At 41.1% G+C, this 26,601-nt stretch overlaps 3 protein-coding genes, 1 long non-coding RNA gene and 1 other non-coding gene across 8 annotated transcripts; 2 read left to right on the plus strand and 3 right to left on the minus strand.

Moving 5' to 3' along the window:
• Nucleotides 1-213: 213 nt before the first annotated feature.
• Nucleotides 214-285, minus strand: trnae-uuc (transfer RNA glutamic acid (anticodon UUC)). The gene has a single exon. It is a non-coding gene; the product is annotated as a tRNA-Glu (tRNA).
• Nucleotides 286-467: 182 nt separating this feature from the next.
• On the plus strand, nucleotides 468-2,789 carry wbp4 (WW domain binding protein 4). The gene is made up of 10 exons (XM_061831251.1): nucleotides 468-572; nucleotides 712-784; nucleotides 871-933; nucleotides 1,149-1,272; nucleotides 1,365-1,571; nucleotides 1,650-1,717; nucleotides 1,793-1,868; nucleotides 2,002-2,198; nucleotides 2,270-2,493; nucleotides 2,569-2,789. Coding segments are annotated over exons 1-10 (1,230 nt in total). The 5' UTR covers nucleotides 468-570; the 3' UTR covers nucleotides 2,765-2,789.
• A 143-nt stretch (nucleotides 2,790-2,932) lies between these two features.
• mtrf1 (mitochondrial translational release factor 1) lies at nucleotides 2,933-7,975 on the minus strand. Its single transcript, XM_061831245.1, has 9 exons — nucleotides 7,075-7,975; nucleotides 6,807-6,904; nucleotides 6,641-6,722; nucleotides 5,369-5,476; nucleotides 5,130-5,302; nucleotides 4,938-5,055; nucleotides 4,725-4,861; nucleotides 3,284-3,382; nucleotides 2,933-3,203 (listed from the first exon to the last, which is right to left on the minus strand). The coding sequence occupies exons 1-9, from the start codon at nucleotides 7,448-7,450 to the stop codon at nucleotides 3,078-3,080; spliced, it is 1,317 nt and encodes a 438-aa protein (XP_061687229.1). The 5' UTR covers nucleotides 7,451-7,975; the 3' UTR covers nucleotides 2,933-3,077.
• Nucleotides 7,976-10,182: 2,207 nt separating this feature from the next.
• LOC133506842 (uncharacterized) lies at nucleotides 10,183-14,078 on the minus strand. The gene is made up of 2 exons (XR_009796638.1): nucleotides 13,941-14,078; nucleotides 10,183-11,425 (listed from the first exon to the last, which is right to left on the minus strand). It is a non-coding gene; the product is annotated as an uncharacterized LOC133506842 (long non-coding RNA).
• A 212-nt stretch (nucleotides 14,079-14,290) lies between these two features.
• Nucleotides 14,291-19,965, plus strand: LOC133506796 (uncharacterized). 4 transcript variants are annotated; one of them, XM_061831252.1, is made up of 6 exons: nucleotides 14,291-14,729; nucleotides 14,976-15,085; nucleotides 17,404-17,796; nucleotides 18,499-18,615; nucleotides 18,679-18,752; nucleotides 19,296-19,965. In XM_061831252.1, the coding sequence occupies exons 1-6, from the start codon at nucleotides 14,705-14,707 to the stop codon at nucleotides 19,381-19,383; spliced, it is 807 nt and encodes a 268-aa protein (XP_061687236.1). In that variant the 5' UTR covers nucleotides 14,291-14,704; the 3' UTR covers nucleotides 19,384-19,965. The 4 variants fall into 4 exon arrangements, with proteins under 4 accessions (XP_061687236.1, XP_061687237.1, XP_061687239.1 ...); XM_061831253.1 differs by having other exon boundaries at nucleotides 14,979-15,085; XM_061831255.1 differs by lacking the exon at nucleotides 18,499-18,615.
• Nucleotides 19,966-26,601: the final 6,636 nt, after the last annotated feature.

Below are 26,601 nucleotides of genomic sequence, written 5' to 3' on the forward strand. Positions count from 1 at the left end.
AGTAAGTAAGTTTCTTTCGGCTTGTCCCCCTAGAGGTTGCAACAGCGTGTCATCTAAGAAGAGATGACTCGCTCATATTTGTTTGGCACAGTTTTTTTTGACGAACTAGTTATGTGACCAGTTTATATACATAGAGACGGAATGGGTTAGCAGCCTTTTTGAATATCACCGACAAAAATCTATAAACTCACAACCAAAGAGAAAGAAAACGTGTTCCCATACCGGGAGTCGAACCCGGGCCGCCTGGGTGAAAACCAGGAATCCTAACCGCTAGACCATATGGGACTTATTGTAAGCGCAGACGTCATTGGTATAAACACAAATCCGTACTGGAAACAATTTGGTGTGGATAGATATTTTTATTTTATTTTTTTTACTTATGTATATAATGATTAGCGTAAGACTCACAACATGCATTGATAATATTTAAGTTTTAAATTGTTAAATAAGCATACTCGACCGTGACGTCATCCGAAATGGACGGTGTGGTTCCTGAAATGTGCACAGTCCAGGTCTCCTTTTCTTCATTTTAACTGGTACACGCCTTCCAATCACAATCCAACACTAGAAATGTAAGTAACGGCTCTCAAATACTTATGATTAAAATCACTTCAGGCCACATGTTAGTTTCAAGGAAGCATACATTCGTATAGTTAGCCACATAGCTGTCAAGGCTACAAAACATACTAATCCTTTTCCTGTTCTTTTAAGGGCTGACTACTGGAAATCACAACCCAGGAAATTCTGTCAATATTGCAAGTGTTGGATTGCAGACAATAAGCCCGTAAGTGAGCCCAATTATATTCGTGTATTCCCCAGGACTGTGTCCATGTGATGCTCATAAGTTTTCATGTTTACTTTGCATTGTAGAGCATCGAATTTCACGAAAGAGGGAAAAATCACAAAGAAAATGTGGCAGCCAAAATTTCTGAGGTATTATATGCATGTTTCTTCCGTTTTGGTGGTTAATGGATCCATACGTGACATTTGTAAACTTTGCATGTCTCTCATACGGACTGCTCAGAAAAATGTCTGTTTTGGCATCGTCCTCATGACTGACACAAGAGATAAGGACCAGACTGCGAAGTTTGACTTCTTATTGGCTACCCTCAGCTGTTATTTGTGACATTTTGTATCTGTCCCTCCAGATCAAAAAGAAGAGCGTTCAAAAAGCCAAGCAGGAGGACCGTATGTCAAAACAGTTTGCAGCAATGGAGGAAGCTGCACTGAAGGCATATGAGGAAGACCTGAAGAGGATGGAAATGGATGCAGGTAAGTGTGTGCGGCACTCTTGAAAAGAAAGGTCATACAGCATCTTCATTTTCTTCACTGTAATTTTTTTTTTTTTTTTTGCACAAAAAAAGGATCTGGTCCCTGTGTCCAGACAACTGTATTGCCACAACCTAAACCCCCGCCTCTGGTACTATGTGAACCACCACCGCATTGCAAAAAATATCAAAAGAAAACAGACAAAGCAAGGAAGTCATCTGTGGCGCAAAACAGAACACCAATTTGGGTCGAAGGATGGACAGATAACGGGCACACATACTATTACAACACTGTTTCTGGAGGTGAGATATTTTGTTTGGCCCGTGGTTATGACTTCTTTGTCAGATTTACCAAATTTGCTGTATGTATTTTGGCTGCAGACTCTCAGTGGGAAAGACCTGAAGGCTTTCAAAGTAGCTCAGACTTTGTGCACCCTGGACAGCATGAGGTTATTCACATTTTGCCTCTAGAATCATATTTGAATAGTGCAGTTATATCTGAGTAATGCTTTTTCTTTCCCTAGAGCACCTCAAGTAGTGGCTGGACGGAAGGGGTCAGTCCTGAAGGATACGCATATTGGTATAACACAGAAACAGGAGGTTTGATATACTTTTTTTAATACATACACACACACACACATATATGGTGTATTGAGCGACAGACACATTTCTGATATATGTTCAATTTGCAGCCATGGTAATTTCAATCTCAAATCACCATTTTTTTTTAAAGAGTCCAGGTGGGAAAAACCAGATGAGAAAGCCACCAATGAAACCACTGAATCCAGCTTGGCATCTGCCAGTGAAAAAGAGCGTCCGGAGGAGCCGACTTCAGGAGAAGGCGGCTGCAATGAGGCTCAGTTGCCACAAAGTGCAGAAGTCACTGAACATCAGCGCCTGCCATCCACTGTCCCAGAAAGTAGCTCAAGGGTAAGACCAATTGAGATGGAGAACGTAATGAGCTCACTCTTGTATTCACATTTCCTACTGGGCTATTTCAGAAACGGAAAGCAGACGAGGAACGCTTAGGAAAGGATGAAGATAATCAAACGAGCAACAAAATGTCTGTTCAGTGTGTTGAGGAGGAGGAGGAAAAAGAAGAGGACAAAAGCACCACCACTGAACCTGAAAAGAAAAAGCAGGAAGAGGTGGCAAAAGTTATGAAGTCGAAATCACTGAACCCATATGGAGCCTGGGAACAGATAAAAGAGGAGAAGGATCCATAGTATGTGTGCCACTCATACTTGAGGAATCTGGAGCTGTTAAACTTTGAGATGATTCTATTCTCTTTTCTCCCCAGCGCCAGTGTGGACTTACAATTGCCCAAAGTAGTTGAAGAGGTTGCACCGATGGAGTTGCCGCCAGAACCAAAACCCAAGTTCAAGGAGCGCATCATCACCTCACTCGGCGTTGAAGGCGGTTTCGCTTCTTTCAAGAAAAGCAAGACGCAGAACGGAAAATCCAGAAGCTTTCGACAGAGAGACAATAATGACTAAGCCACATTTCTTTTTTTTTTTTCAATTACCCGAATCCTAATGAATCTGATTTTGTAGCAACTTCATTTTACTGCTGCGTTTGATCGTATTTGGAGCAGCTGGTGGTAGTGTATAAAGCTAGTAGGTGGCCTCGCAAGTGTCGTAAAGACAACTTGAGTGACCTCAGTGTCTACAAATAAAACATTTATCCTCAAAATGTAAATATATACATATTTACACAAAAAAATGAAATAAACTGCAATGTGATTACGCCTCATATCCCCGTTTCAACAAACTATCAAGCCCCAAACTTGACAGGCAGCTGTGGCCTGTGTCAATCTGCAGAAGAGTACAAACTTATTCTGCTGTTCTCCACCAGGTCCAGAAGAGCTTCCCTTTCTGCGTGTTCCATGACGATCGTGATGAGGTCATCAAGGGCTTCTCCTCCTCGCATGAACTCCTGACACGTATTGGAACATGTATAAATGTGACAGACGTCCTATCTTGGCTCGCATTCAAAGTTCAGTTTCAGGATCTAACCTTAATATCTCTGCAAACGTAGCCATTACGGTGGTCTGTGACTCGATCCTGGCTGAAGTTGTAGGTGCGAATCCTTTCTGACTGCGAGCGTGTTCCCACCTGACATGAACAGACACAGACGGATGTGTGTGAATGAAGAGTTGCAACGAAAGAATTGATTGCGCAATGAAACATTTAAAACTTAAGTTACACTTAAGAAGAAATGAAATGTCATGGTTTTTAATTGTATTACCGTGCAGGGATGTGAGAAAAATGTATATATTTGTCTAATATTTCCAAAATTACCAAGCTTCCAATGGAAATTCACAAGAAATTATCCACACTTTGCCTCTAAACATAGTTCAGCATAGTTGGGTAAATTTTATTTTCTTGTTTCTTCCTATTTTGTTAAGTTGGTTACTCTCTGTGAAAATGCAGTTCCAGGAAGACTTTTGTGACAACTGTAGTTTTGACCAAATTACTGATTTCAATGTTTGGCAGCTATTAGCACTGCTTTGACATCGTCTTCGCCTCCTCTCATCCGCCCTTCGTGACACTTTTGGGAAGCACGGGAAGAATCGTATCTTAGTGCCATGGAGGCAACGATCAATGATTTACAGGTAATGACACGGGATGCAAGGAGAACTAATGCCTCCACGGCTTGGCAGTCGGGGAGGAAGTAATCACTGTTACAGGAGAAAAATTCCTTGTGTGTTTTTACACACTTGGCCAATAAAGCTGATTCTGATCACGATAACAAAATCAAACTCCTTGAAATAACCCCAAACGCTTCAGGATGAGGGCTCGTATTTGCTTCCGTAAACACTGCACCTGTTATGTTGTGCGCATGTGTAATGTGATGTCCTGTTTTGATAATTTACACGTATGTGTCACTTCATAGACAAAACTCATTCACATTAGAAGTTCCGTTTGTTTTTGTCAATTTGAACAACTAGATAGAAAAAAATCCTTTTTAACCACAAATCAAAATTGGACCGTGTTAATTTAGCCTTTAAGACAGGGGTCTCAAACTGGCGACCCGTGGGCTCTTTGCGGCCCCCACCTTACTATGACAGTTTAATGTTAGTGGATACCTCAAATTTGATATGAATGGCACTTTATAGTGTTGTGTGCAGAGCTGATGAACCTATCAATCACAGTATATGCTCTCGGGGGCGTGACATCGACCAGGCTTGATGCAAACAGAGAAACATTTTACATTGAGTGAAAGTTATAGCAGTGTTGCCATGGAGGGTTGTATTAGTAGCTTTGCACACAATGTGTTTACCTTGTTTTGTGTTAAAACAAAAAAAAAAGACATTTGAAAAGATTGGATTTTTTTTTTTTTTCCAAGGTAAAGTGAGTTTGAGACCCCTGCTTTAGAGTTTAGCAATTTTTGCGTTTCATCGTGTATTTACACAGCATTATTCAAAACATTCTTTCTGTCCGGGAGGAGGCTTACCTGCTCCTTACGTGCCAAATGAGTCTGCTCGGTCTCTTTATCCATCATGCTCTGGTAGAGGCGGGCCTTTAGCACACGCATGGCAGTGTCTCTGTTTTGCAACTGAGAGCGGCTCTGTTGACATTCTGCTGTAATACCTGCGGGATATATTTCAATCAAAACAGAAGTAAGTAACGAATCTTGAGCAGCTTGAGAACTGATGGTGTATCATACCTGAGGGAAGGTGAACAATGCGTACAGCACTATCCGTTGTATTGACACTTTGACCCCCAGCGCCTCGAGATCTGAACGTGTCAACACGCAGATCTTTAGGGTCGATGCTTACATCCACCTGGAGCACACCCGAGCTTTAAACTCAACCCATATTAATGTAGTTTTTGAAAATGAGAGCTATTCAGGAGTTACCTGAACAGGCTGAGGCAGGATGATCACAGTCATGGTTCCAGTATGGATGCGCTGCATCCTGGAGGACAGGCCCACCTCGGGAATCCTCTGCACCCTGTGTGTTCCCCCTTCATGCTTGAGATGTCTGTACACATTCTCCCCAGCTATGCGCACAGCCGCGTGATGCAAACCACCTATGAAGGACATGAGTAAAACCACAAGGTTCCAGTGTATCCGAGAATTCATAATACTGTACATACCGTAGTCGGCAGGCGTGTAGTTCAACGTGTCAAAATCCCAGTTCTTGTAAGCGGCAAAACCCTGATACATGTCAAACATTTCTCTGGTGAATTGTTGACATATATCACCTAAAAAAAAGATGAAACTTAATTGTAGGATGCGTTACACATTATAGACTATCCAGAACTGTATTATCAGAATATCACAAAGATTTATTTTTGCAGCATCACAAATTGTTCAGGATATTTGGGTCTTGGGTGAAGACTATGGGTTAACTTAATCTGGCCTTCTCGATACTTTTCAATGGATGTGTTCAACTTCAATATTTCACTACCTGAGCACAACAGCAAAATTGAGCGTTTGATCCATGAACGAAACAATACATTTCAGGCATGAGCATTTCATGGAAACAATCGTTCCGTTACCGTGTCGTTACCCAGCCTGAGAAAACACAGAACCTAAAGTCCGTTTCCCAGATCTCTGGGCTTACTTTTAATAAAATTAGCCCATGTGTGGAATGTAAAACAAGTTCTCAACGAAATACAACAATCTGTATAAAACAAACCTACATGAACCCCTTTATTTTTAATGATTAAAACTCCCAGCTTTGTCAGTGGGGTTTACAAACAGCACCGGTTTCCGCTTCTGCGCTACGCATGCGCAAGGTCGAGTTATTCATATCCGGGTCACTCAAACGCTAGTCAAACATGTTGGATGCTAAGCGTAAAAGACAAAATGCTCATGCCTGCTAAGGCTTTATTTTGAAGTACATGCAAAAACCGGTTCCCATGAGCATTATCAATGGGAACCGAAAAATCGTTTCCCAGGACAAAAATCAACGGAACCGAAAGATCGGTTGCCATATTTGCCAAAATCCTCATGCCTGCATTTCCTGGCTCAATTAGAATGGCTCTTTTCACAGCCCTTCTCGTCAAGCTGTTTACATTTTGACATGACGTTCACAAGACCAAGGTGGTACCCGACAACTGATAGTGACTGAAATGCTTGGAAATGTTCATGATCAGGCACCTGTTGTTTATTTTCCTGTTCTGCTCTTTGTTAAAAAGTTTGGCAACAAGTAATTATTGACGAGTTGAATAGGAGGGTCTGAGAGGAATGCTATTTCAGGTATGTTGTATGTCATGTATAACATCTGACAATAAAGTTACTTGAACTTGAAGTTGGCATTTTGGGGTCATGTTAAAATTCCACACAAGAGGCCAAAATCCATAACTATTTGATATTTCCTGTACATGTAAGCATTTATCACTAAATTACAAAGATTCACCAACCTCCTGTTGTGCGTCCTGCAACAACCTCCAGCAGAACATTACTTGAGTCCAGAGGGTCAGTCGGCATTAGAGCTTTGATTAACTAGAGAGAAAGATTCGACTTCACTTCTGAATTTTCTTAATTAGGTTAATATGACTTTGTTCTGTTCTGATCTTGGATGGTTACCTCTTTCTTTAAGGCTGAAACCCTGTCTGAGATAAGTGCTTCCTCTTCCTTCAGCAGCTGAGCAAACTGTTCAGCTTCATCTTTCGAACCATTTGGTGCTACAGTCATGGTCAGCACAGAATATATCATCATCATTTATATCAATATAATAAAAACTACAAATTAAAATTCTCAACAAATTAAATCCAACTTGTGCAAGACTAAGTCACATGTCCCAATGAAATGAGGAAACGTATTAATGCATTCCCAAAAGGGGGTCTCAACTTACAAATCAAAATGGACTGCACTTCGTCAAGCTCTTTCAGCGCCTGTTCAACATTGTGAAAGACATTTGCCAAAGGCTGCACCTCAGCGTGTTTCATCACCATTACTTTCCTGTCAGCTTCACTTAGGTTTGCACGATGCAACATCTGGCCGAGAGCTTGGTGATTCTCCATGAGATGCCGGAGATACATTTGAACAGAATGGTTTTCGTACAGCTCTCCAATTTCTTTGTGGGAGAGGCGTCTTGTTTGGGTCACTGAAATGTTCCCATGCTTTGCTTTGCTGTGTCCTGAGATTGTCCTGCGCCGTCCTCTTTTAAGGTTGCTGTAAACTACCCAGGAAAAGACGGAACGCAAGCGACACGAACTACGAGAAAACATTTGCCAATGCACTCTTTGTTGTTTATGAAAACGACGCGCAAGATATCATAAATAACGATGGGTTTGGTCTTACTTCAATTTAATACGAGTCTATGCCCAATTTACTTCCGCATTCGGCAAAACAGAACGGAGCACTTCCTTCTGAAGAGGTCATGTGACTACCGGGTCGTGTACTATAGTAGTAGTACGTTAGCTTCGTAACTTTTAAAATTTAAAATAAAAGTAATTAATAGTGCGAATGCTGTATATAGAAAGCCAACAACAAGCACATAATCTCAGCCGATAGAATTAGATATGAAACGTGTAACTCATCGAACGTTATATTCGAGCAAGCTAACGACAACTATCTCATAAATGCATTGATAGAAAATGTTATCTCTGAGATTAATGTACAATAACATTTGTTTTTCACTATGATCCAAAAAAGAAAGTGAGTGCATAGTGCTGTCAGTATCAATCAAAAAGTGGGAAGCCTCAGCCTGGGAATAATAAATGTCGGGGATAGTTTGGGGGTTCTTGACGCTTTTTCTGTGATGTAGTCCAGAGACAGCGATTATGGTAGTTCTGTTACTTTAAAGGAAAAAAAAAAACTTCATATCAAAATACATTGTCAAAAAGAAAGAAAACTTGTGACCAAAACCTTGAATCTTTGGTAGAAAAATGCCCAGATCTATTAGTTGAGATGAAAACGTGATGTTAAAATAGCCAATTTTACATCTCAAATTAATTACTTTAAAAAAATTAAGGGTCAAAGTAAATTGCCGGAATTACTTCCAATTTAACAGAAAACAAGATCAGGGAGGCTTCTATCATGTCTTATGAAGGTATGATTTTCATTGCCGCAATCAAGGAACATTTTCATCTGTCACAGGTAATTAGAAAACCTCACTGGAATTGCAATTATAAACTACGCGGTGAAGAGATTCCCCAACAACATAATTGAAAAGAACAAGTAAATATAAAACACCTAAAAAAGTACACTTTTGGTGAACCTCCACATGGCCAAATTTCTGCACCAAAGAAATGGGACAAAAATATTTTCATTTTTATGGATTTGGTAGCATACCTATTAAAGCCACTCAGGATAAGTAGACAATGCCATTGTTGTTGTCTACTTGCTAATAAAATGTCACTGAGCTACAACAGACTCGTGTAAATCCTTGAGTACCGCTCATAATTCCAGGTTATTCAAAATCCAACACACACACACCCCATGAGAGAAATCCCTTTCTTACAGTCAAAACCAATTCTAATTTTGGGTTATTGCCAAATTCTCCACAGGAAGCTATTTCAAACTGCACACTCGCAGATCGGAAAAAGCACGTCGTTCCCCGTCTATACCTGCACAGGAGATGAGCAACAATGGTACAAGGCTAGAAGAGAAAATGAAAATGATCTGAACCTCTCTTATGCAAAGTACTAATGTGGAAGAAGGTATGGTGTGTGTGAACAAAGGAAATTCTTTTTTTAGTAGGTATGATTTTATTTCATTTTCTGTACAGCACTTAGGTACAGCTGTGGTTGTTGCAAAAGAGCAATATAAAGTTGAGTTGAAAACAGTTGTGTTGCTCATTCATAGCCTGATATTTAGATCTGATCCTTGACACGTCAATTCAAATCAACTTTTATTTATATTGCACATTTTATGCATTAAAGCAACACAAAAGCAGAACATAGGACTAAGAAATATACAAAAACCCACCCATCCCCACATTTACAGTTAATGCAAACACTCATCCACACAGTGGTGTGCCATAGCCACAGCAAAAGCTGCCACAGAGACCACCAGGACCCTCGTAGAACCGCATGGACCCTCCACATTGTGTAGAGCCCCCCAGTCTTCTGGGTCCTGGGAAATTGCAGGATCGCATCCCTGAGGGAAGACCGAACACACCTCGCGGGAAGATTCCCACTGTAGTTTAACTTAAAAAAAAAACGAGAAAAAAAAAACAATAGGACAGGATAAAAACTGACAGACAAGAGGAAATACAATAAGACAGGACCAAAATTAAATAAATTGATAAATGAATAAATCCATCCACCCATCTTGTGAGCCGCTTATCCTCACAAGGGTCGCGGGAGTGCTGGAGCCAAACCAAGCTGTCGTTGGGCAGGAAGCAGGGTACTCCCTGAACTGGTTGCCAGCCAATCGCAGGGCACACGGAGACAGACAACAGTCGTACTCACAACCATACCAAGGGGCAATTTAGAGTCTCCAATGAATGCATGTTTTTGGGAAGAGGGAGGAAACCAGAATGCCCGGAGAAAACCCACGCAGGAATAGGGAGCGCATGAAAACAACACATAGCCGGCACCGGGATTTGAACCCTGCTCCTCAGAACTGTGAGGCCAACACTCTTCAGCTGCGCCACTGTATATTTATTAAATGTTTTAACCCCTGGATTCTGTAAAAATTATGCCTGTGTCAAAACTTTAATTTCACAGACAAATAAACAGTCCAGGCTTTTAAACAGTTCTTTTAAAAATAACTGGAAATTAAATGGGACCATTTTGAGACCCCTCATATATTATGTCATGGGACAACTCTGTTACAGAGAAAATTATTTCATGCATCACTTTATGAATTATTTCTGGAGTAAAATGCTCAATTAGGCTCCCAAAGAAGCAATACGTTAAAAAAAAGTAAAAGTATAATTTTCGACTTGCTTTCATTCAATGATTCTTCAGTCCCAGCAGAAATTGTCATGCAAAAAAGATAGTGTATTCTGAAATCAGAAGACAAACTTTTATTTCCAGACTGTCGTTAGAAAAAGCAGTTGATATACAATTTGTGAATCATGAATGGTTTCAGTGTTCTCATCTCGTATTTTAAATTTGGCCTCCATTCTTGCTTTCATGTCTTGCACTGAACGACCATTGTCGAAGTAACCAGTGAGGCCGACTGTGTAAACTTAACACACACGTTACTGTGCTCACACCTCAACCAGTGGTTTATTTTGATAGTTACTTAGGAGGCAGGCTACTGCAAAAAGCTTGTTGATACTGCCAGAAAGGGTTGGAGGAATAATGGTGTCAAATAGTTTGTTCTCTTTGATATGTCTAATTGTCCTCCCCACATGTATCCTTAACCGTGCCAAGTCCTGAGTGACCAGCACTTCTTCATGAGACATTTGTGACTTTTTACTCAGAAAAGGAGGTCTGTAAACTTTGCATGGTACTAGCTCATCAATTCCGAATCCCTTGTCTACCATTACAGCCATGTCTTTATCCAAAAGAGGGATAATGCCTGATTGCCTGAACAATTCTTCATCACTGATACAGCCAGAATATAACGAGGAAACAAACGTGACAGCGCCGTGCGGTGACACACCTATCAGTCCTTTCAGTGTAGTGTGGGATTTATAGTGGGTAAACATGTCACTCAAGAGTAAGGATGAGGGCTTCTGACATCTTATCTTTGTACAGTCAAAAATGACTTGAGTGTCAGAGTACTTGCCAAACACACTGGGCATTGATGTTCCTATTGTCTCAGGAGACATCCATATCCCAACAGCACTGAGCAAGGTGTACAAGAAATTGACCCAGGATTGGTTGATCCTGCTGACAGTAGACTGATGAATGTTGAAACGATTAGCCAAATCTCTCTCTTTCAGACCCAGTGACAGGTACATCAAGAACAGGAACAGTTCATCAATCATTGGAAGGCATCGGTTCTGGTTGGGGACAAGTCTGTATTTTATCGCTAGAGCTATACAGTACAATGGCTGCTATCCAATTAAGTCATCAAAAAATGACGTATGTTCCAAAACCACATGAAATCGTTATTAGGGGCCGATTTAGCAGAAAGCTGATCAAACAAAAATGCCTACTGGTCAAAGAGGTAGATCAGTGGAATTGTTAAGAGCTACTTTTGGAGTAGTAGTGGAGGGACATGTATCACCAACACGCTCAATTCTCTCTATTGCAGGTTCAATCTGTCTCCAAAATGCCTGAAGATGGCGGTAGCTGCCGAACCTAAAAGGGGGGAAAAAAAAATTTTAAACTTTTTGGAATATGAAGTGGTGGTACGCGAGTCTGTCCACTCGCCGCTTTATTGGACATGACTTTTTAGTGCAGCCAATGCTACAGCTCTCCTATCAATTCTAGTTTATAAAAACTTATTTTCCTTTTGACTTGTCTCGTTAGCAGTTGCCACAGTGTGTCATCCTTTTCCTGTTAGCCTATCTCCAGCATCTTCCTCTCCAACACAAACAGCACTCATGCCTTCCCACACATCCATCCACCTTCTCTTTGGTCTACTTCTCGCTCTGCTGCCTGGCAGCTCCGTCCTCGTCACCCTTCTACCGATATACTCACTATCTCTCCTCTAGACGTGTCCAAATCAGTTAAGTCTGCTCTCTCTACAAAACCAATGTACCGTATTTTCAAGAAAACAAACTGCTACTTTTCTTCGAACCCTGCGACATATTTTACGGCGGCTATAAATTTAAAAGGTACAACAAACACTTTGTCAAAAGGAATGGTAAAAACATGGCCATTCCCGATAATGGACTCACGTTTGGGCATGCGCAGATGCCGCCAATTTGTAGGAGAGGAGTTTACTTTCGTTGCCCATAGAACAAGCAGAATCTCGCTTAAGTGTGCGTAGAAGAAGAGTCATCTACCTCAAGTGCATGGAGAAGAGGAAGAATCTACCTTGAGGGTGCGTAGAACACGCCGCTAGTTTTTGGTGTGCTTCAAGCAAGACGCAGCACAACACGCATGTATTATTTAAACTCTTACATAAAAACTGGCCGCATACAAAGGTCATCCATTTCTGAGGTCTGCCAGTGGATCTTAAAAGCGTGGAGGAGTGTGAAAGAATCAACCATCCCCAACACATTTGGAAAGGCTGGACAGCTACATGAGGAGAACAGCACTACTTCAGCGGTATATCCACCTGTGTGCTTCGACCTCAACTCTTGTAGGTCACCCTGTTGCTGCCTCTTTTGTAAAAGTATTCACGACAGCCGTTTAGCCTACCACCACCTGTCTAAGTTCCTTTCCTGGATCTCATACTTTCCCATCACTTCTGCATCACCCGTTTCCTTCACCAACATGTCCATTACAGTCTCTACCAATCACTAGTCTCCCTCCATCCGGCATGCTCAGAACCACTTCATCTCTCGGTCACAACCTATCTTTGAGTCATAGCTGCTGCATATTATACTCAATCAGAATCATCTTTATTTGCCAAGTATGTTAAAAACACAGGGAATGTGTCTCCGATTTTCAGAGCCACTTTAGTGCAACACCACCATCAATTTCAAGTTTGGGCCACTTCACTCTTTCTGACACTCTTTTCGCCTCCAAGACATCCTTCTAGCACGCCTTTTTTTGATTTTCAATTAACTGTACATTCTGCGGTGGCATCACAGTTCTAAGGACCCGGATTTAATCCCGGCCCACCCTGCGTGGCGTTTGCATGTTCTCCCCATGCCTGCGTGGGTTTTCTCCCGGCACTACGGTTTCCTCACACATCCCAAAAACATGCAACATTAATTAGGCACTCCAAATTGCCCCTAGGTGTGATTGTAAGTCCGTCTGTTTGTCTCTATGTGCCCTGCGATTGGCCGGCAACAAGTTCAGGGTGCACCCCGTCTCCTGCCCATTGACAGCTGGGATCGGCTCCAGCACTCACACAACCCTTGTGAGGATAAATGGCAAAGAAGATGGATGGACATTCTTAGCTGACTTTTCTATTAAAATAACCCCTCCTCCATTTCTCTTTCCATCTACACTATGGTTAAATTTAAACCCTTCCCCTAAACTTCTCTTCTGCCTTTCCACTTGGTCTCCTGGACCCACAATATCAACTCTCTGGCGTTGGACTGATCAACCTACATATTTGTTTCGCAAAGTTTTAAAATGGATGCCCTTCCTAATGCAACCCTCTGCATTTATCATGGCTTGGGACCGGCCTACAGATTCCACTGGCTTGTGGTCCCCACAGGGCTTCATTATTCTAGTTTTATCAAAACATACTTTCTACATTGTGCTCACACTGTCAGAAACCTGATCATTCTTTTACATGTTATTGAGGTGGCAATTCATACTGGTGAACAAAGGATTAAACTGTAATCATCGTTCAGAAAGATAATTGATGTTCTTGATATTTTGTCTATGCTCCTTAAATATATGAGGGGGAAAGCTTTTTAAATTTAGGAACACTTTGCATAATTTACAAATGAATAACTTTCTGAAAATGTGATGTTAGTAAGTTTAGTCTAAGATTGATTTATTTTACGCTTTTAACTGACGTTCGTAGCTCTATTTGCTATTGTCTACCCCATCATGCTTAATTTATTTAAGTTATAAGTAAGCTATAGTTGTGTGTGCGCGTGCGTGCGGTTAGGGTGGCCACATATAATTGCATAAGTCATCTAGTATGAAGAAATGCTGATACCTAAAAAAAAAAATCTAGATATGTAACAGAGTTATATTCAGTTATGAAATAATATTATGGAAAAGATCACGGCATAAAACAAACCTGGTATGGAGTTTAATGTCAACATCTGATGCGAGAAACCTCTCCAAGCCAAACTACTGTTGGAGTGTGACCTCCTCCAGTCTCGTCCTCAGCTGCTCTATCGCCAGCTGCTGCGCCTCTATAATCCTCTGCGCTGTATTCAGAGCTCATACTTCTGGTGTTGCATGATAATCATGGCACCGAAGCAACAAATCAATATATGTCTCTTCCTTTTGGACCGCTTCCTCCTCTGGTCGCTCTGACCTGACAGCACACTCCTTTAAACGCCGTCTCCCACCCTGGATGACGTCCGTGGACAAGAAATGCCTCCAGCAGACTGTTGTTGTCCTCTTAATGACTAAATTTTCACGTCTCACATGACGTGTCCATATTTCTCTCAAGTTTTCATTTTTTGGAAAGTGGTGGACAGTTACGGCGGTGTTGAATTTCCCCGACATGGAGCATTGTGGGACGCAGCAGAAGTCACTGTTGGGATTTTCTCGCTTCTGGTATTTTGTTTGTTTTGACGACATTGTGTTAGTCTTCGGTCCGAAGACGCCAGCGATAAAAAAAAAAAATTAGAAATTTCGGCTAGAAACCGTCATGTCAAGACCCTGCAGTAGTCGTAAGAGTGGAGGGACGTAACCTAACTTTCGGGTTTGGTCACGTGACGGTCGTATAACACGGATTGTTTGCAAAATGGCGGACGCGTTGTGCGGTTATTCTGCTGGTGACTCTGGGATTTGTAGTTTTAGTGCGGCCATATTGTCACTCGAAATGTAATAATGTTTAATTCCCCTACTTGTACAGGTAGGTGATAAATTGACAAATTTAACCCTCTTATCGCTCAAATTCAATCAGTACTTAATATACTGCTCATTACTACATTTAAAAGTTATTTTTCGGTGCTAACCTCATTAGCGTGCTTTTAACAGTTTTTATCCTCAAATCTCAAGGCAATTTAGCCAAATTCGATATTCTGGCTGAACCTTTTATCAACAGGTATATGATTAAGCTGGCGAAGACGTTAATAGTTTGTTCTCATCTCAACTTCAGAAGGCCAGAATCCGTCATTAGTTGGGAAAGCCTTGGAAGACATTAGCCAACGTGACAACATTGCGACAGAAACACTGCAGAAAGAGCAGAAGACACTCAGCGCTCTCCAGGTTCACCTTCATTTCCAAGAGATCGGTTCGAGGACATGAAAAGCCATATATGTGTTATGTTCATCAATACATTGTTTGCTGTAGGGCTGGGCATTGTTAATAATAACATAATTCGATATTACGGTAATACTTTAGGTTGCAATCTGGTTAGATTCACTATTGATTTAAATGCTCCTGTATCAATTCAGTTAGAAGCAAAAATACACAAGTTTAGATTTTTAACAATTTTTGAAACATAGATTTTTTTTTTAACATATGTACAATATGCTATGTTGATGTATGGTCATTGTACGATGTTACATACAATATGATGGCAAAAGTATTTGCTTGACTTCGATAACTTAGGTGACATCCCATTCATAGTCCAGAGAGTTTGAAATTACATTAATATTACATTATTACATTATGACTGCCGTTAAAACAGCTTGAACTTTTCTGGTGAGGTTTATGGGAATTTATGACCATTTTTCCAGAAGCACATTTGTGAATTTCCGCACTGATGTTGCTCGAGGAGGCTTGAGTCTCAGTCTCCGCTCTAGTTCTTCCAAAAGTGTTCTATAGGGTTGAAGTCACAATTGACCCCTCCGTAGAAATTGCGTCATCCGCGTCGCTGACCAATCAGAGGCCAGAGATCTGCATAAACCACCCCCCTTTTTTTGCACCCGCCGTTCCCTCAGACAACGTTGCATGGTCCAGTATAGCTTTTGTTAGCGTTTTATCGCATACTTGTGTTCTTTAACAATAGATATGGTTAAGAGGTGTAGTCACGGACTTTGTAATAGTGACGACAGGTATCCTGAAAGGCTAGTTGGTGGAGTTCAATTCGTACCCTTTCCAAAACCGAAGACCCAGTGCGAAAAATGTCTTCGATGGATCAAACTTTGTGGAAGACCGCATGATCAACTGAATCCATCAACCGGAACAGATATGTTTGCACGAAGGTAAGCCCTATATTTGATTTTCAATACATGTCTCATATAAATGAGTTAGCAGTTCTTCGCTTGCATAACAGCTATGTGTGAATGATTGACACACTTGATCTGTGTTGAGTGATATTTTGCGATGATCTGACTGCACAAACGTGTCTCTGTTCGGCGCTCCCGAGCTTAGCTAAACCGAACTTTGTTTGCACGAAGGTATGCCCTATATTTGATTTTCAATACATGTCTCATATAAATGAATTAGCAGTTCTTCGCTTGCATAACATAGCTTCATGTGAATGATTGACACACTTGATCTGTGTTGAGCGATATTTTGCGATGATCTGACTGCACAAACGTGTCTCTGTTCGGCGTCTCCCGAGCTAAGCTAAACCGGACTAGCGAGTCCTAAAAGCCTTCGACGTGCACCGAGACACCAAGACTGAAGGAAGGATGTTTGAGGACACTAAAGTAGTGATTGTCGTACTCGGTCGGGACTTACGTAGGTTCGGCACTAATTCAAGAATAATTATTGAGGGGAGCGCGTGACGTTACACAAAGAAAACGAGAGAAACAACTCGTAAATCAAGCCTCGCCTTCTTCTTTTCCTTCATACGGCGGTTCACAAACGGCTATACAGATACACATACAGATTCTGCACACAAGTGTGATAGGTAACACGAAAATAGGAAACTCAATGACGAATTCGTCTTTGGGTTATAATATATTATATTATGTGGCTTCTCGGTCTTCCTCTGACTCCGGAAAGATCTCGCGCTAATATCAATGGTTTCTCCGTCGATATGCATGTAAATACCATTGAAATGCCCCTCGCTGAAATACTTGAACCCTGCTGTCTGCTTTTCAACGATATTTCACTATTCGCTAAGAATGCGAGTGAGAAATCAGCTGGTAAATCGGACAATTTCGCTCTAGTCTTTTCTTCCTGAGCCGCCATTTTTACTAATTGTTTGTCTGAGGTTAGCACACGTGGGGTGACGTAACTGCAGGAGGCGTGGTTAAGTGCCCTGCACGGAGGGGTCAATTGTGCAGGCCTGTGAAGTTCATTCACGTCAAACTTTCGCATGGATAGTTAGCCAGGCCGTTTTTATCCAACATCAATGTGTGACCTCACAAATATGCTCCTGGAAGAATGGGCAAAAAATACCAAATACTTGTTGAAAGCCCTCCCACACGAGTTGAAACTTTTATAGCAGCAAAGGGTAGATCAACATCACAGTAAACCACATGGATTTACAATGGGATATCACTAATCACATGAGTCAAGGCAGGTGAGTAAATACCTTTGACAATTTAGTGCACGTTGTACTGCATGTTATGTTATTTGTTGTGTGTGAAAAAATAAACGTGTTCTCAAATGCTGAACACCTTTGCCAGGTGACGCTATCAGATGTTCAGAAGAACTGCGATGAGGCTGAAAAGAAACTGAGACATAAAATGAGAGACCTCTTCATCCTGGAGGATGACATGATACATTTAGAGCAACAAATGCAAGCCGGGCGTGACTACTGTGCCTCCATCACAGCAGAGAAGACAAAACTCCTGGAACAAATATTTGAGGAGGAGGAGAAGGCCTCCATGGCACAGGCCCAATTTGACCTTTATCGAAGAAAGATGGAGGGCCACAGACAGGCCATTATGCATGCAGTAGGCCAGACTGACATCTGCATGCAGGATAAGAGAGCACTTGTCCAGAAACTGAGAATGGCCAAGGAAGAACTGAAGGAGGATCTAAAGAATCCGAATGGAAACAAAGTTCAGATGGCAAAGGTAAATTTGTTAATACTGTGGTGCTTTGCGATACATACATGAGAGCTGATGTACAAGTTTTTCGAGATACAAGGCAATATTTGGACTATATAGACTATATTTGACTTCAGAACAAAAGCTATGAGCTGTAGACAGTGAACTCACTTCAACTCACAATAAACAGCAGTTTGTCAGTTGCCGTAAAATAGTCCTCAAAAAACAGGTTTCAAGCATTTTATTTCCACTCCTCGCTGAGGTTTTCTGTCAATGTAAATTTAAAATAAAAATAATTATATATTGTGTATTTACAACAGCCATGCAGCTTTGCATTACGACAGTCTGTTGCACTCGGTATTAAAAAACAATGCAGAGTGCCTGCCAAAGACGGACTAACATATAGCATCAGTGACAGCGTTATTAAAACACTTAACAATTGATATTTGAACATATATGTTGGAACAACACATGGATAAACATACTCACAGGCATATATACTTGAAGTTTTGTGAAAAATGGCTTATATTACCACAGCTTACTCAGTTGGTTGTCTGCATTATGTATTATTGACTTCAGTAAGCAAAGATGATTTCAGATATCAGTGTTTTGAGTTAGGAGCATAGTCCGGGAACAAATTAAACTCACTCAAGCCACTGAATTTCTGCATCTAGTTTTGACCTGCATGTTAGTTCCACAAAGTTATTCCACCACGTATTTTGTCAACAGGGAGAGATTAATGCTCTGACCATGGAGGTTGGAGTAATGAGGAAAAATATAGTGCAGATGAAGGAAAATAAGCAAAAAGTGTTGGAAACCCATGCCCAGATAAAGAAAGACATTGAGGTATGGCAAAAGAAACCCTCTAGGCCACTTGATGTGCTTAATGTCCTATTTGTATTTTCTTAGGGCCAAAACAAGCACTTTGAAACCATTAGCAAGGACCTTCACTGTCAAATTGGAAAAGCCCAGGCTGTCCACAGGTAAAGATAATTGCTTATTAACAGTAGGTGGTAGGAAACCTCCGGGTGTCAGAAAAGTGATTGAGTTCCACTTACCTGAACTGTTGGGCTCTATGTAGACAGTCTTTGTAGACAGTGGTTACAGCGCAAAAACTGCTGTATCTTGATTTTTGAGCAAGCGGAAAGCTCGCGCCACATCTTTGCCAATTTGGCAGACCAGTCTGTGACCAGCTGGCTGTAGTTGCGCAACGAGGGTGTGTCCCCTGAACTGCGATTTGGGTACATTTGTTCAGGGGCATATAAAAACGGATTCTGAGGTTTGCGGACTCGTGTGAACTTGTTTTCAACTGACGCATTACACATTGGAACTATGAGAATCACCATTTAGCTGATTTTCTCATTTGCTCTGTCTTGGTTAAATGACAAGCAATGGTTAGATTACGAATGCAACCTTTGGTGAAAGCTCTCTCATCTGCCACCCAGAAGTACAGTATGTAATGCCATAATGAAAAGCTACATGTTACATATTGTCTTTGGAGAAACAGCTCTCCCTGATTTATGCAGGCAATTGTCCAGAGACCTCTACCATATGGAGAGACGGAAAGCTGAGCTCCAAAAGCAACTGCAATCAAATTACTCTGGTCAGTGCTAAACCATTACAGATACAGTAGTAGATGGTTGAATCGAACCCCCTCCTACTGTGGGAATCTTGATGCGTCATCGGCTCATGAGTTCCTGCTACGGCTAGCCAGCAGAGGACAGCAGTCTCAAATAAATGTACAGTATGACAATTCTGGCACAACAGGGTTGGAAACCATTGTTCACAGTGCTACCGATCCGGTTAGGGTGTAAATACATTTGCCAGTTATAGTAGCATATTGTTGTACATGAGAATGCTCTGAGTATGTTTTGCATCTGGATGGATTAAGCGAGCCGATCAGCAGGAATTCTGGCGGCCCACGTTAGGAGTGCGTTGGCTCATCCCGATGACGACAGAATGAAAGCACCAACTGTCGATATGTTTTTGGTACACACTGTTCCAGTTTCTTCAGTGGCTCTCCTGACGCAGGGTGACGTGACAGTACCACTGCAAACTATATAATATTTCATAGCTAAATAGCAGCTATTCCTATTTATGAACGTTACAGTGTACTCATCGTAACAGTTCTATATTTCAGAGTATTGTTTTTTTTTCCAGTGGTTTTGTAGCGTATTATTGCAATAAAAGTTGTTATTCTACTAATGCACATTGTAGTCATACAAATTTGAATTATTTCCAAGTGTTCTTTTGTTGCGAAAGAACAGAAACAGGCCAAGATCATGAAAATGCCAGGGTGTAATTATTACTGTCAGAGACATATTCATATAAAACATTTCAAATTAGGGCTTTAATCTAGCTCCACGATTGAATCACAATAGATTATGCAGCTGTATTTACTGCAATGTGGAGGCCGCTGTTGGACCTGCAACTTCAATAGGACAATTAAGGCAGTTGTGTAAATACAAATGTCAGTTTTTAATACCTCACCCAAGCACAAACGTTGTGGGGGGTGGGGTCATTTCCTGAATGGCGCATTGTTGGAGGCCATCCAGCTGGTGTGGCACGTCTGCTGCACAACACCACTGCTTGGCTCCCCCTCATCAAAGCACTCAGCGCTTGAGAGCGCGCTCTACTACTGTACTACTCCACCCTGTTAAAACAGCACAGCACAGCACAGTCTGGCTTCCCATAATCAGTCGAATTCCACACACAGTTCCACTAAAGATGCAGAATTGGTTTCAATACAAAATGGGACTATAAATCAGGGGTTGCGATGCTGAGACAATCTTTTTTTTTTTTAAGTCCTCCATGCGTATGTCTGAAAATAAACACCATCTACTCGCAGTGAAATCAAATTAAGCCCAACTCATTTGGAAAGGGTTTTCTTATTAGTCACCATTTTGAAAAAGATGGCTGCCGTGAGGCACATTTTCTGCTCTACCTTGGCAGGTATTCAACAGCTACCTTTATTTGGTTGACGTCAGACATTATAAACAGTTACTTTTTTAAAATCAATTGTTTTTATGTACTGTGATGCTGATGAATCACATAAGTAAAAAGGGAGGTCTTTTGGCTTGAAGGCGTAGGCCAAATCCCACGCTGTGGTAATTAATAGTAACATAGAAATCACATGGAAGTTCCCCTGAGATTGGTTAGTGACCAGTTCAAGGTGTACCCTGACCTCTTTCCAGGTGAGCACACCTGCGACCCTAGTGAGGATAAATAGCTAAGCGAATGTTTGCATGGAAGGTCCCACTTGTATTCAATGCAGTTAATAGGTCACCGGGTAACAGTTTCGCTTCACTTATCATATAGCTGAACTGACCAGGATGTTACTTTATCCCACACAGCTTGCAGTTAAGGTTTCTTCAAAATAAAGTCCAACATAACGGTAACACAAACGTTAAATACGATGCACATTCAAGGAACTGATGTCAGATAAGCACACATGATTCGTGATACGTTGATTGTTCATGAACATTAAGGATTAACCTCTTTATTGCAGCAACAGTTCAACATTTTATGGTGCAATGTATGCTGGTGGGCGCACGGCTCCGATTACAAAAATCGGAAAACAAAAACAAAAAATCGGATTCTGGTATCAGCTAAAATCCTCTGAATGCAGTGGAAACTGCAGTTAATTACTTTCACTTTTCACTTGAAGGCATTTTACTCTATGTGCTACAAAACTGTAGAATGCACGGGAATGTCAATCAGGGTAGCTACCCCGTTTTAAACTGGATGAAGAAACAATAATACTAATAATCAGGACCAAGGCAGTAGAAGGGCGACTACATCCGCCTCACAGTTCTGAGAATAGGGGTTGAAAAACAGGCTCTGACTTTTCTCTTTGGAGTTAGCGTGTTCTCTTGCATGGGTTTTCTCCACGTACTCTGGCGTCCTGCAATTTTAAAAACATGTATATGAAGCATGGATGAGTCATATTAATGCATAGATAATCAAAGCAGTGTAATAATGTGTTTCAAGGAAGCGTAAAAACAATCCATTTTGTGCAATTTCATTGTGCTCCTAGAGAGAGATTTTGTCATGTGTACCTTCAACCATGAAGTTATTGCATTTGTTTTGAACAAGCTTTCTGTAGGCTGACAATAATTGGAACCATAAATCATACCACATACAAGCCTTCGATGCCAAGAAATGACATCAGCTTGACTCGGGTGATTATTTTTCCTTCGGTAAGGCAGCATCATGTATATATTTTTAGCACCTGACATAACTCAAGTAGTGAAAGGGCCACGTTTGAATGCTGCTCAACAGACAAGCATGAACATGATTCAGTGTTCTTGAAAGAAACCATGAAGATGTGCAGTGTGTCTTACCTTGTTACACTTTTATAGCTGCTGGTTTTTGCCATAATCGCTGTGTGCATGTTTGTGTGTGTGTGTGTGTGTGTGTGTGTGTGGTGTGTGTGTGTGTGTAATAAATTCTTCGGCCCCAACGGCTGGGCTTGGAGGAATATTTGCTGCCAAACCTGACACGGTGGTGGAAGAGTAACGTAACAGATGATGGATGGTGGGAGCTTTTGTTTGTCTTTACTTGCGTGGTTCTGACTTTGACTCAACTTGGCTGCTCCACTTGTGTGTTTGTGTGTGACCAGTTCATGGGGTACCGCGCCTCTTACCGGAATATAGCTGGGATAGGTTCCGGCCTTCCTGTGACACTAGTAAGGATAGGCGTTACATAAAATGGATGGATGGATTTTCTGCATCAATTAGAATAGCCGTTTAAACAATCCTCAATATTATACTGTTCACATTTTACCATCACGAGACAGATACAACACCTACAAATTTAACTCAACTATCTCATCAAAGTGCCATCGCACACAATCTTCTCCAAGAAAGTGGCCACTGATCTTCGAGTGTCATGAGCGTAACAGAACAGAACTTTGGTGACAGAGCTACAGTAACACTGGAGGAGTCAATGAAAGGCATCCTCAGAAATTTCAATGTATCAAACCCCTGCTGCGTGTTTTGCTGTTCAGCTCACAAGTTGCTAAAACATAGCTAGACGTGTTTATTAAATGGGTGCAGCTCAAGTAAAACAATTCTAGCCACTGAAATTAATTGTTCCCGCTGCTCCTTGTTAGGCTTTGTTGTGGCATGTCAAGTCCTCGCCTGCTGACCAAGAAAAGTAAGACTTCTAGAGATTTTTTTTTTTTTTTTATTAAAAACTAGAAGTGTGAAACAGGGTTATTTCTCCTTTCCGTTGAGACACTTCTTAATGAAACCTTGCCCCTTTCCGGCCAAGGACTCAGAAACCAGCTGAAGCATTAGTGCTATTTTAGGGATACGGTAAATTTATGGCCACATGTTGGGGCTTGAAGAAATAATGTGCAACGGGAGAAATAAAGAGTGACTCACCAGAAAGAGAGAAATGGATTTTCTGGCATTAGCCAAACTGTTTACAACCAACGTGCATCATGTAAAAGTGAGCTGGAGTTACAGTGCTGTTAAAAACTGTTTGGCCCCTTATCATTTTTTTTTCTATAGTATAGCATCCCAATTTGTTTAGGATCATCGAACCAATGGAAATATTAGACAAGATAACCTAAATTAGCATAAAATGCTGTTTTAAAAAGGTGATTGTATTTATTAAGGGGGAAAAGCTACGTGGCCCTGTTTGACAAACGCACTCCCTCCATTTTTAAATCATGAATTAACTTTGGCTAGTCACATTTTGTGGCCTCATCAAAGTTCAGACTTGCATCAGATTGAAATGTTGAAGCATGACCTTTAAAAAAAAAAACGCCATTGAAGCGTTACATTTCTTCAGTGTCCTGAATTAAAACTATTCTGCAAGGAAGGATGGGCAAAAATATCTCCATGGAGGTGTGAAAGGCTCGTTGCCCGTTTTTGAAACACTCAATATATGTTGTTTTATCGAGGTGTATATTGTCATAGATCCAAATCAAATTAGTCCAAGGAAATAACGTCATTTAATGGCATAAAAGAGAATTCCTCCATCCACACCTTGACCCGCAAGGAAAGCGACCGAGGTCAGTCTTGTGACTTTGGGTTGCACTCAGACAGTGATTAAGTGTAGCTGCACACCTTTGCTGCAAACGCCACTGCTTCACTGTTAAAAAAAAAAAAAAAAAAACATTAGATGCCGGGAAGCACATGATATGAAGATGATTTGGTGTCAAAAAGTAGGACAGCCAATGGGAGGGGCATCGGCTCCTGGATTCTCACGAGCAAGCCAAAAAGCAGCTTGTTCCTGCCTGACCTCCTCATTACAAAGAGAACAGAGGCATAATAAATGATGAATTATATTGAGTCTTCTATCTGTGTTTGAAGAGCAACTAACCCTTCTAAGAGGCACAAGTGAAATCCGCACCTGCAGATTCAAGTTATGCAGTTTGACTTTTCTTAATACAATTGACTGTATTTTGTCTTTTTATTTACTGGCAGTTTAGCGGTACATGCTGAAGCCTTTTTTATTCAGATGGTGCAGGTTCAGTTCCCAACCACTGCAGCCACTGTCGCTCTTTTTCTGGATAAACGGGTGGGTTACATTTGCATAAAGAGCAGGACAATTGTTAAGACCTTGAGCACAGGAGACCATGATAGTTGTATTTGTCATAAATGGGTCATCTTCATCACGCATTGCAAAAGTCTCCATCTGTGTTTCATGCCCACAAACAGAGACGATTCAGATGTCTCGTATTTAACACGTTCAGCCCACGAGCTGCTGACTAGCAGTCCAGCCATCGGTCCCTCCTCTGCTTTGTCTAAATGTTCTCTCTAGATGCATGTGATAGGGCGTACAATTAGCACCGAGCTTCAATTCCCACACATCAAAGTGGGGTTACGTGACTTTCTTGAGGAGCTCTTTTGCAAGAAGCATGTGGAAGCCGATGGCAGAAAATCAATTCATCAAGAGATAATATTATTCTATTATGTATGGGTATAGTACAGAGGTACTTTGATTTACAAGTTTCATTATTCCGTGACCAAGCTCGTGACTCCATTTACTCGTATATCAAATCAATTATACCAAGGAAAGAAAAATAGCTCTATATTGTAACATATGAAAACAAACAAAATTAAACAAATGGCCACCTTTATGATGGTCAATCAAGCTAACGGTCACGCACATAAATGCACTGTAGAAGAATACATTTATTTGTTGATGTGTGACATTTAAGAGGTGTGGCCGAGCGAGTTGGATGTGTGTTCGTGTCCCCTCCATATTTCTTGAGAGTGTGCTCATTTTGTTATTGGCTGTGTGACTGTTTGTCCCATTTAACAAACATCTGAAAGTGACGATTGCTGTCCTGTTTTTTTTTCCCAAATCATTCAAATTTTCCTCACAACACAAAACCCAACCAACACATTTCTTGTAACACACACACACAGACACAAAAATTCTAATTTGGGGCACTCATAAATCAAGGTACCACTGGATTACATAGTATTATAGTAGAGAGTTTTATAAAGGCACAATTGTCTGTGTAGGTTATGGCTCATATTTAATCCACGCCTGCACCTGTTCTGAAAGGCAGCAAAAGTTGGATGAGTGTGTGATGTGTGTCGGATGAGTGTCTGATGTGTGTGTGTGTGTGTGTGTGTGTGTGTGTGTGTGTGTGTGTGTGCGCCGTATGTCCAGATCATGCTGGAACATCCTGTACTTTCATAGATTTAAACAGGAGTGGTGGGAGTACGTGCGGGGTGTGTCATTTTACATCGCCCACAGTGGAGTTGACCTAAATATCGACTTAGCATGTGCTTATCTACTATTGTTCTACATTGTGCAGTTGTAATTGGAAGAATGATCCTTCCAGAATTTATAACCTCCGCAAGGGTGAGCTATTAATTAGATGTTTGTTTGTCTGTTGTTGTATTTTGGCGGTGTTGTCTCAATCAGACAGAAAGTCAATCATGAAAGACAGACAAACTTGCGGCCTGGCCTTTTTTTGCATCAAGGTCCCCTTAACATCAACTCCTAGTGATAAACTCCAGCTGACACAAGAACAGCAAACAAACAGGAAGTGGTGAAAGGTGACAGCATTTTTACAGTATTTTGCATGCCCTTGTGCTGAAATTCAGGCTGGACGCCGGTTCAAGGACAGAAAAGAACATTCAAAGACACAAGTGTTGTGAAGGCCCTGAAAACACGAGTAAATATTGAAAGAAAGATGTATTGTCTGTGGATCCTTTAAGTTAGTTGATACTTTGATTAAAGAGCAAATGGGGTCTTGTTTTTCTTGTCTGTGTCAAATTATCTGTCCACAGAGAACATTTAATCTCCCCCCAATCTGTCCTCCAACAAGACGTCTCATTGATGGCTTTGATGGAGGTCAGGCTATTTTTGAGGTGGCAAGGTCGAAACAGTCTTCCTGCGTGTGTACCCCGAGGAAGGACAGCACGTTTGCTGTCACAAAAGTGCTTGCACACTTTTTACCTCGCCGCCTCTGTTGTTTACAAATATGATGAAAATGACATGCATTGGGATATGGGTGGAACTTTTTTTTTTTTTTGGGGGGGGGATCTTTTAGCTCATTTAGGAGGAAATAAAATGCAGAGAATTGATTGACAAGAGATGGTGCTAATCCCCTATAATCCTTCTCTCTCCTGACTAGAGTGAGAAAGTACAAACTCCTTTCCGGAGCTGCTTACAATTTCCAGTGGGCCTCCTGGAGATTTGGTTCAAGCACTGAGTTTTTTTTTTTTTTTTTTTTTTTGTACTGCGACATCATCACCTAGCGCACGCTTGTGTTTTCTTTAAGTACTCCAGTTACTCCCCCCCAAAAACATGCACATTACATTTTTTTGTTTAATTGACTGGCTGAATAATTTTTATATC

This window comes from Syngnathoides biaculeatus, chromosome 2, assembly GCF_019802595.1.
Source record: "Syngnathoides biaculeatus isolate LvHL_M chromosome 2, ASM1980259v1, whole genome shotgun sequence".
NCBI classification, from domain to species: domain Eukaryota; kingdom Metazoa; phylum Chordata; class Actinopteri; order Syngnathiformes; family Syngnathidae; genus Syngnathoides; species Syngnathoides biaculeatus.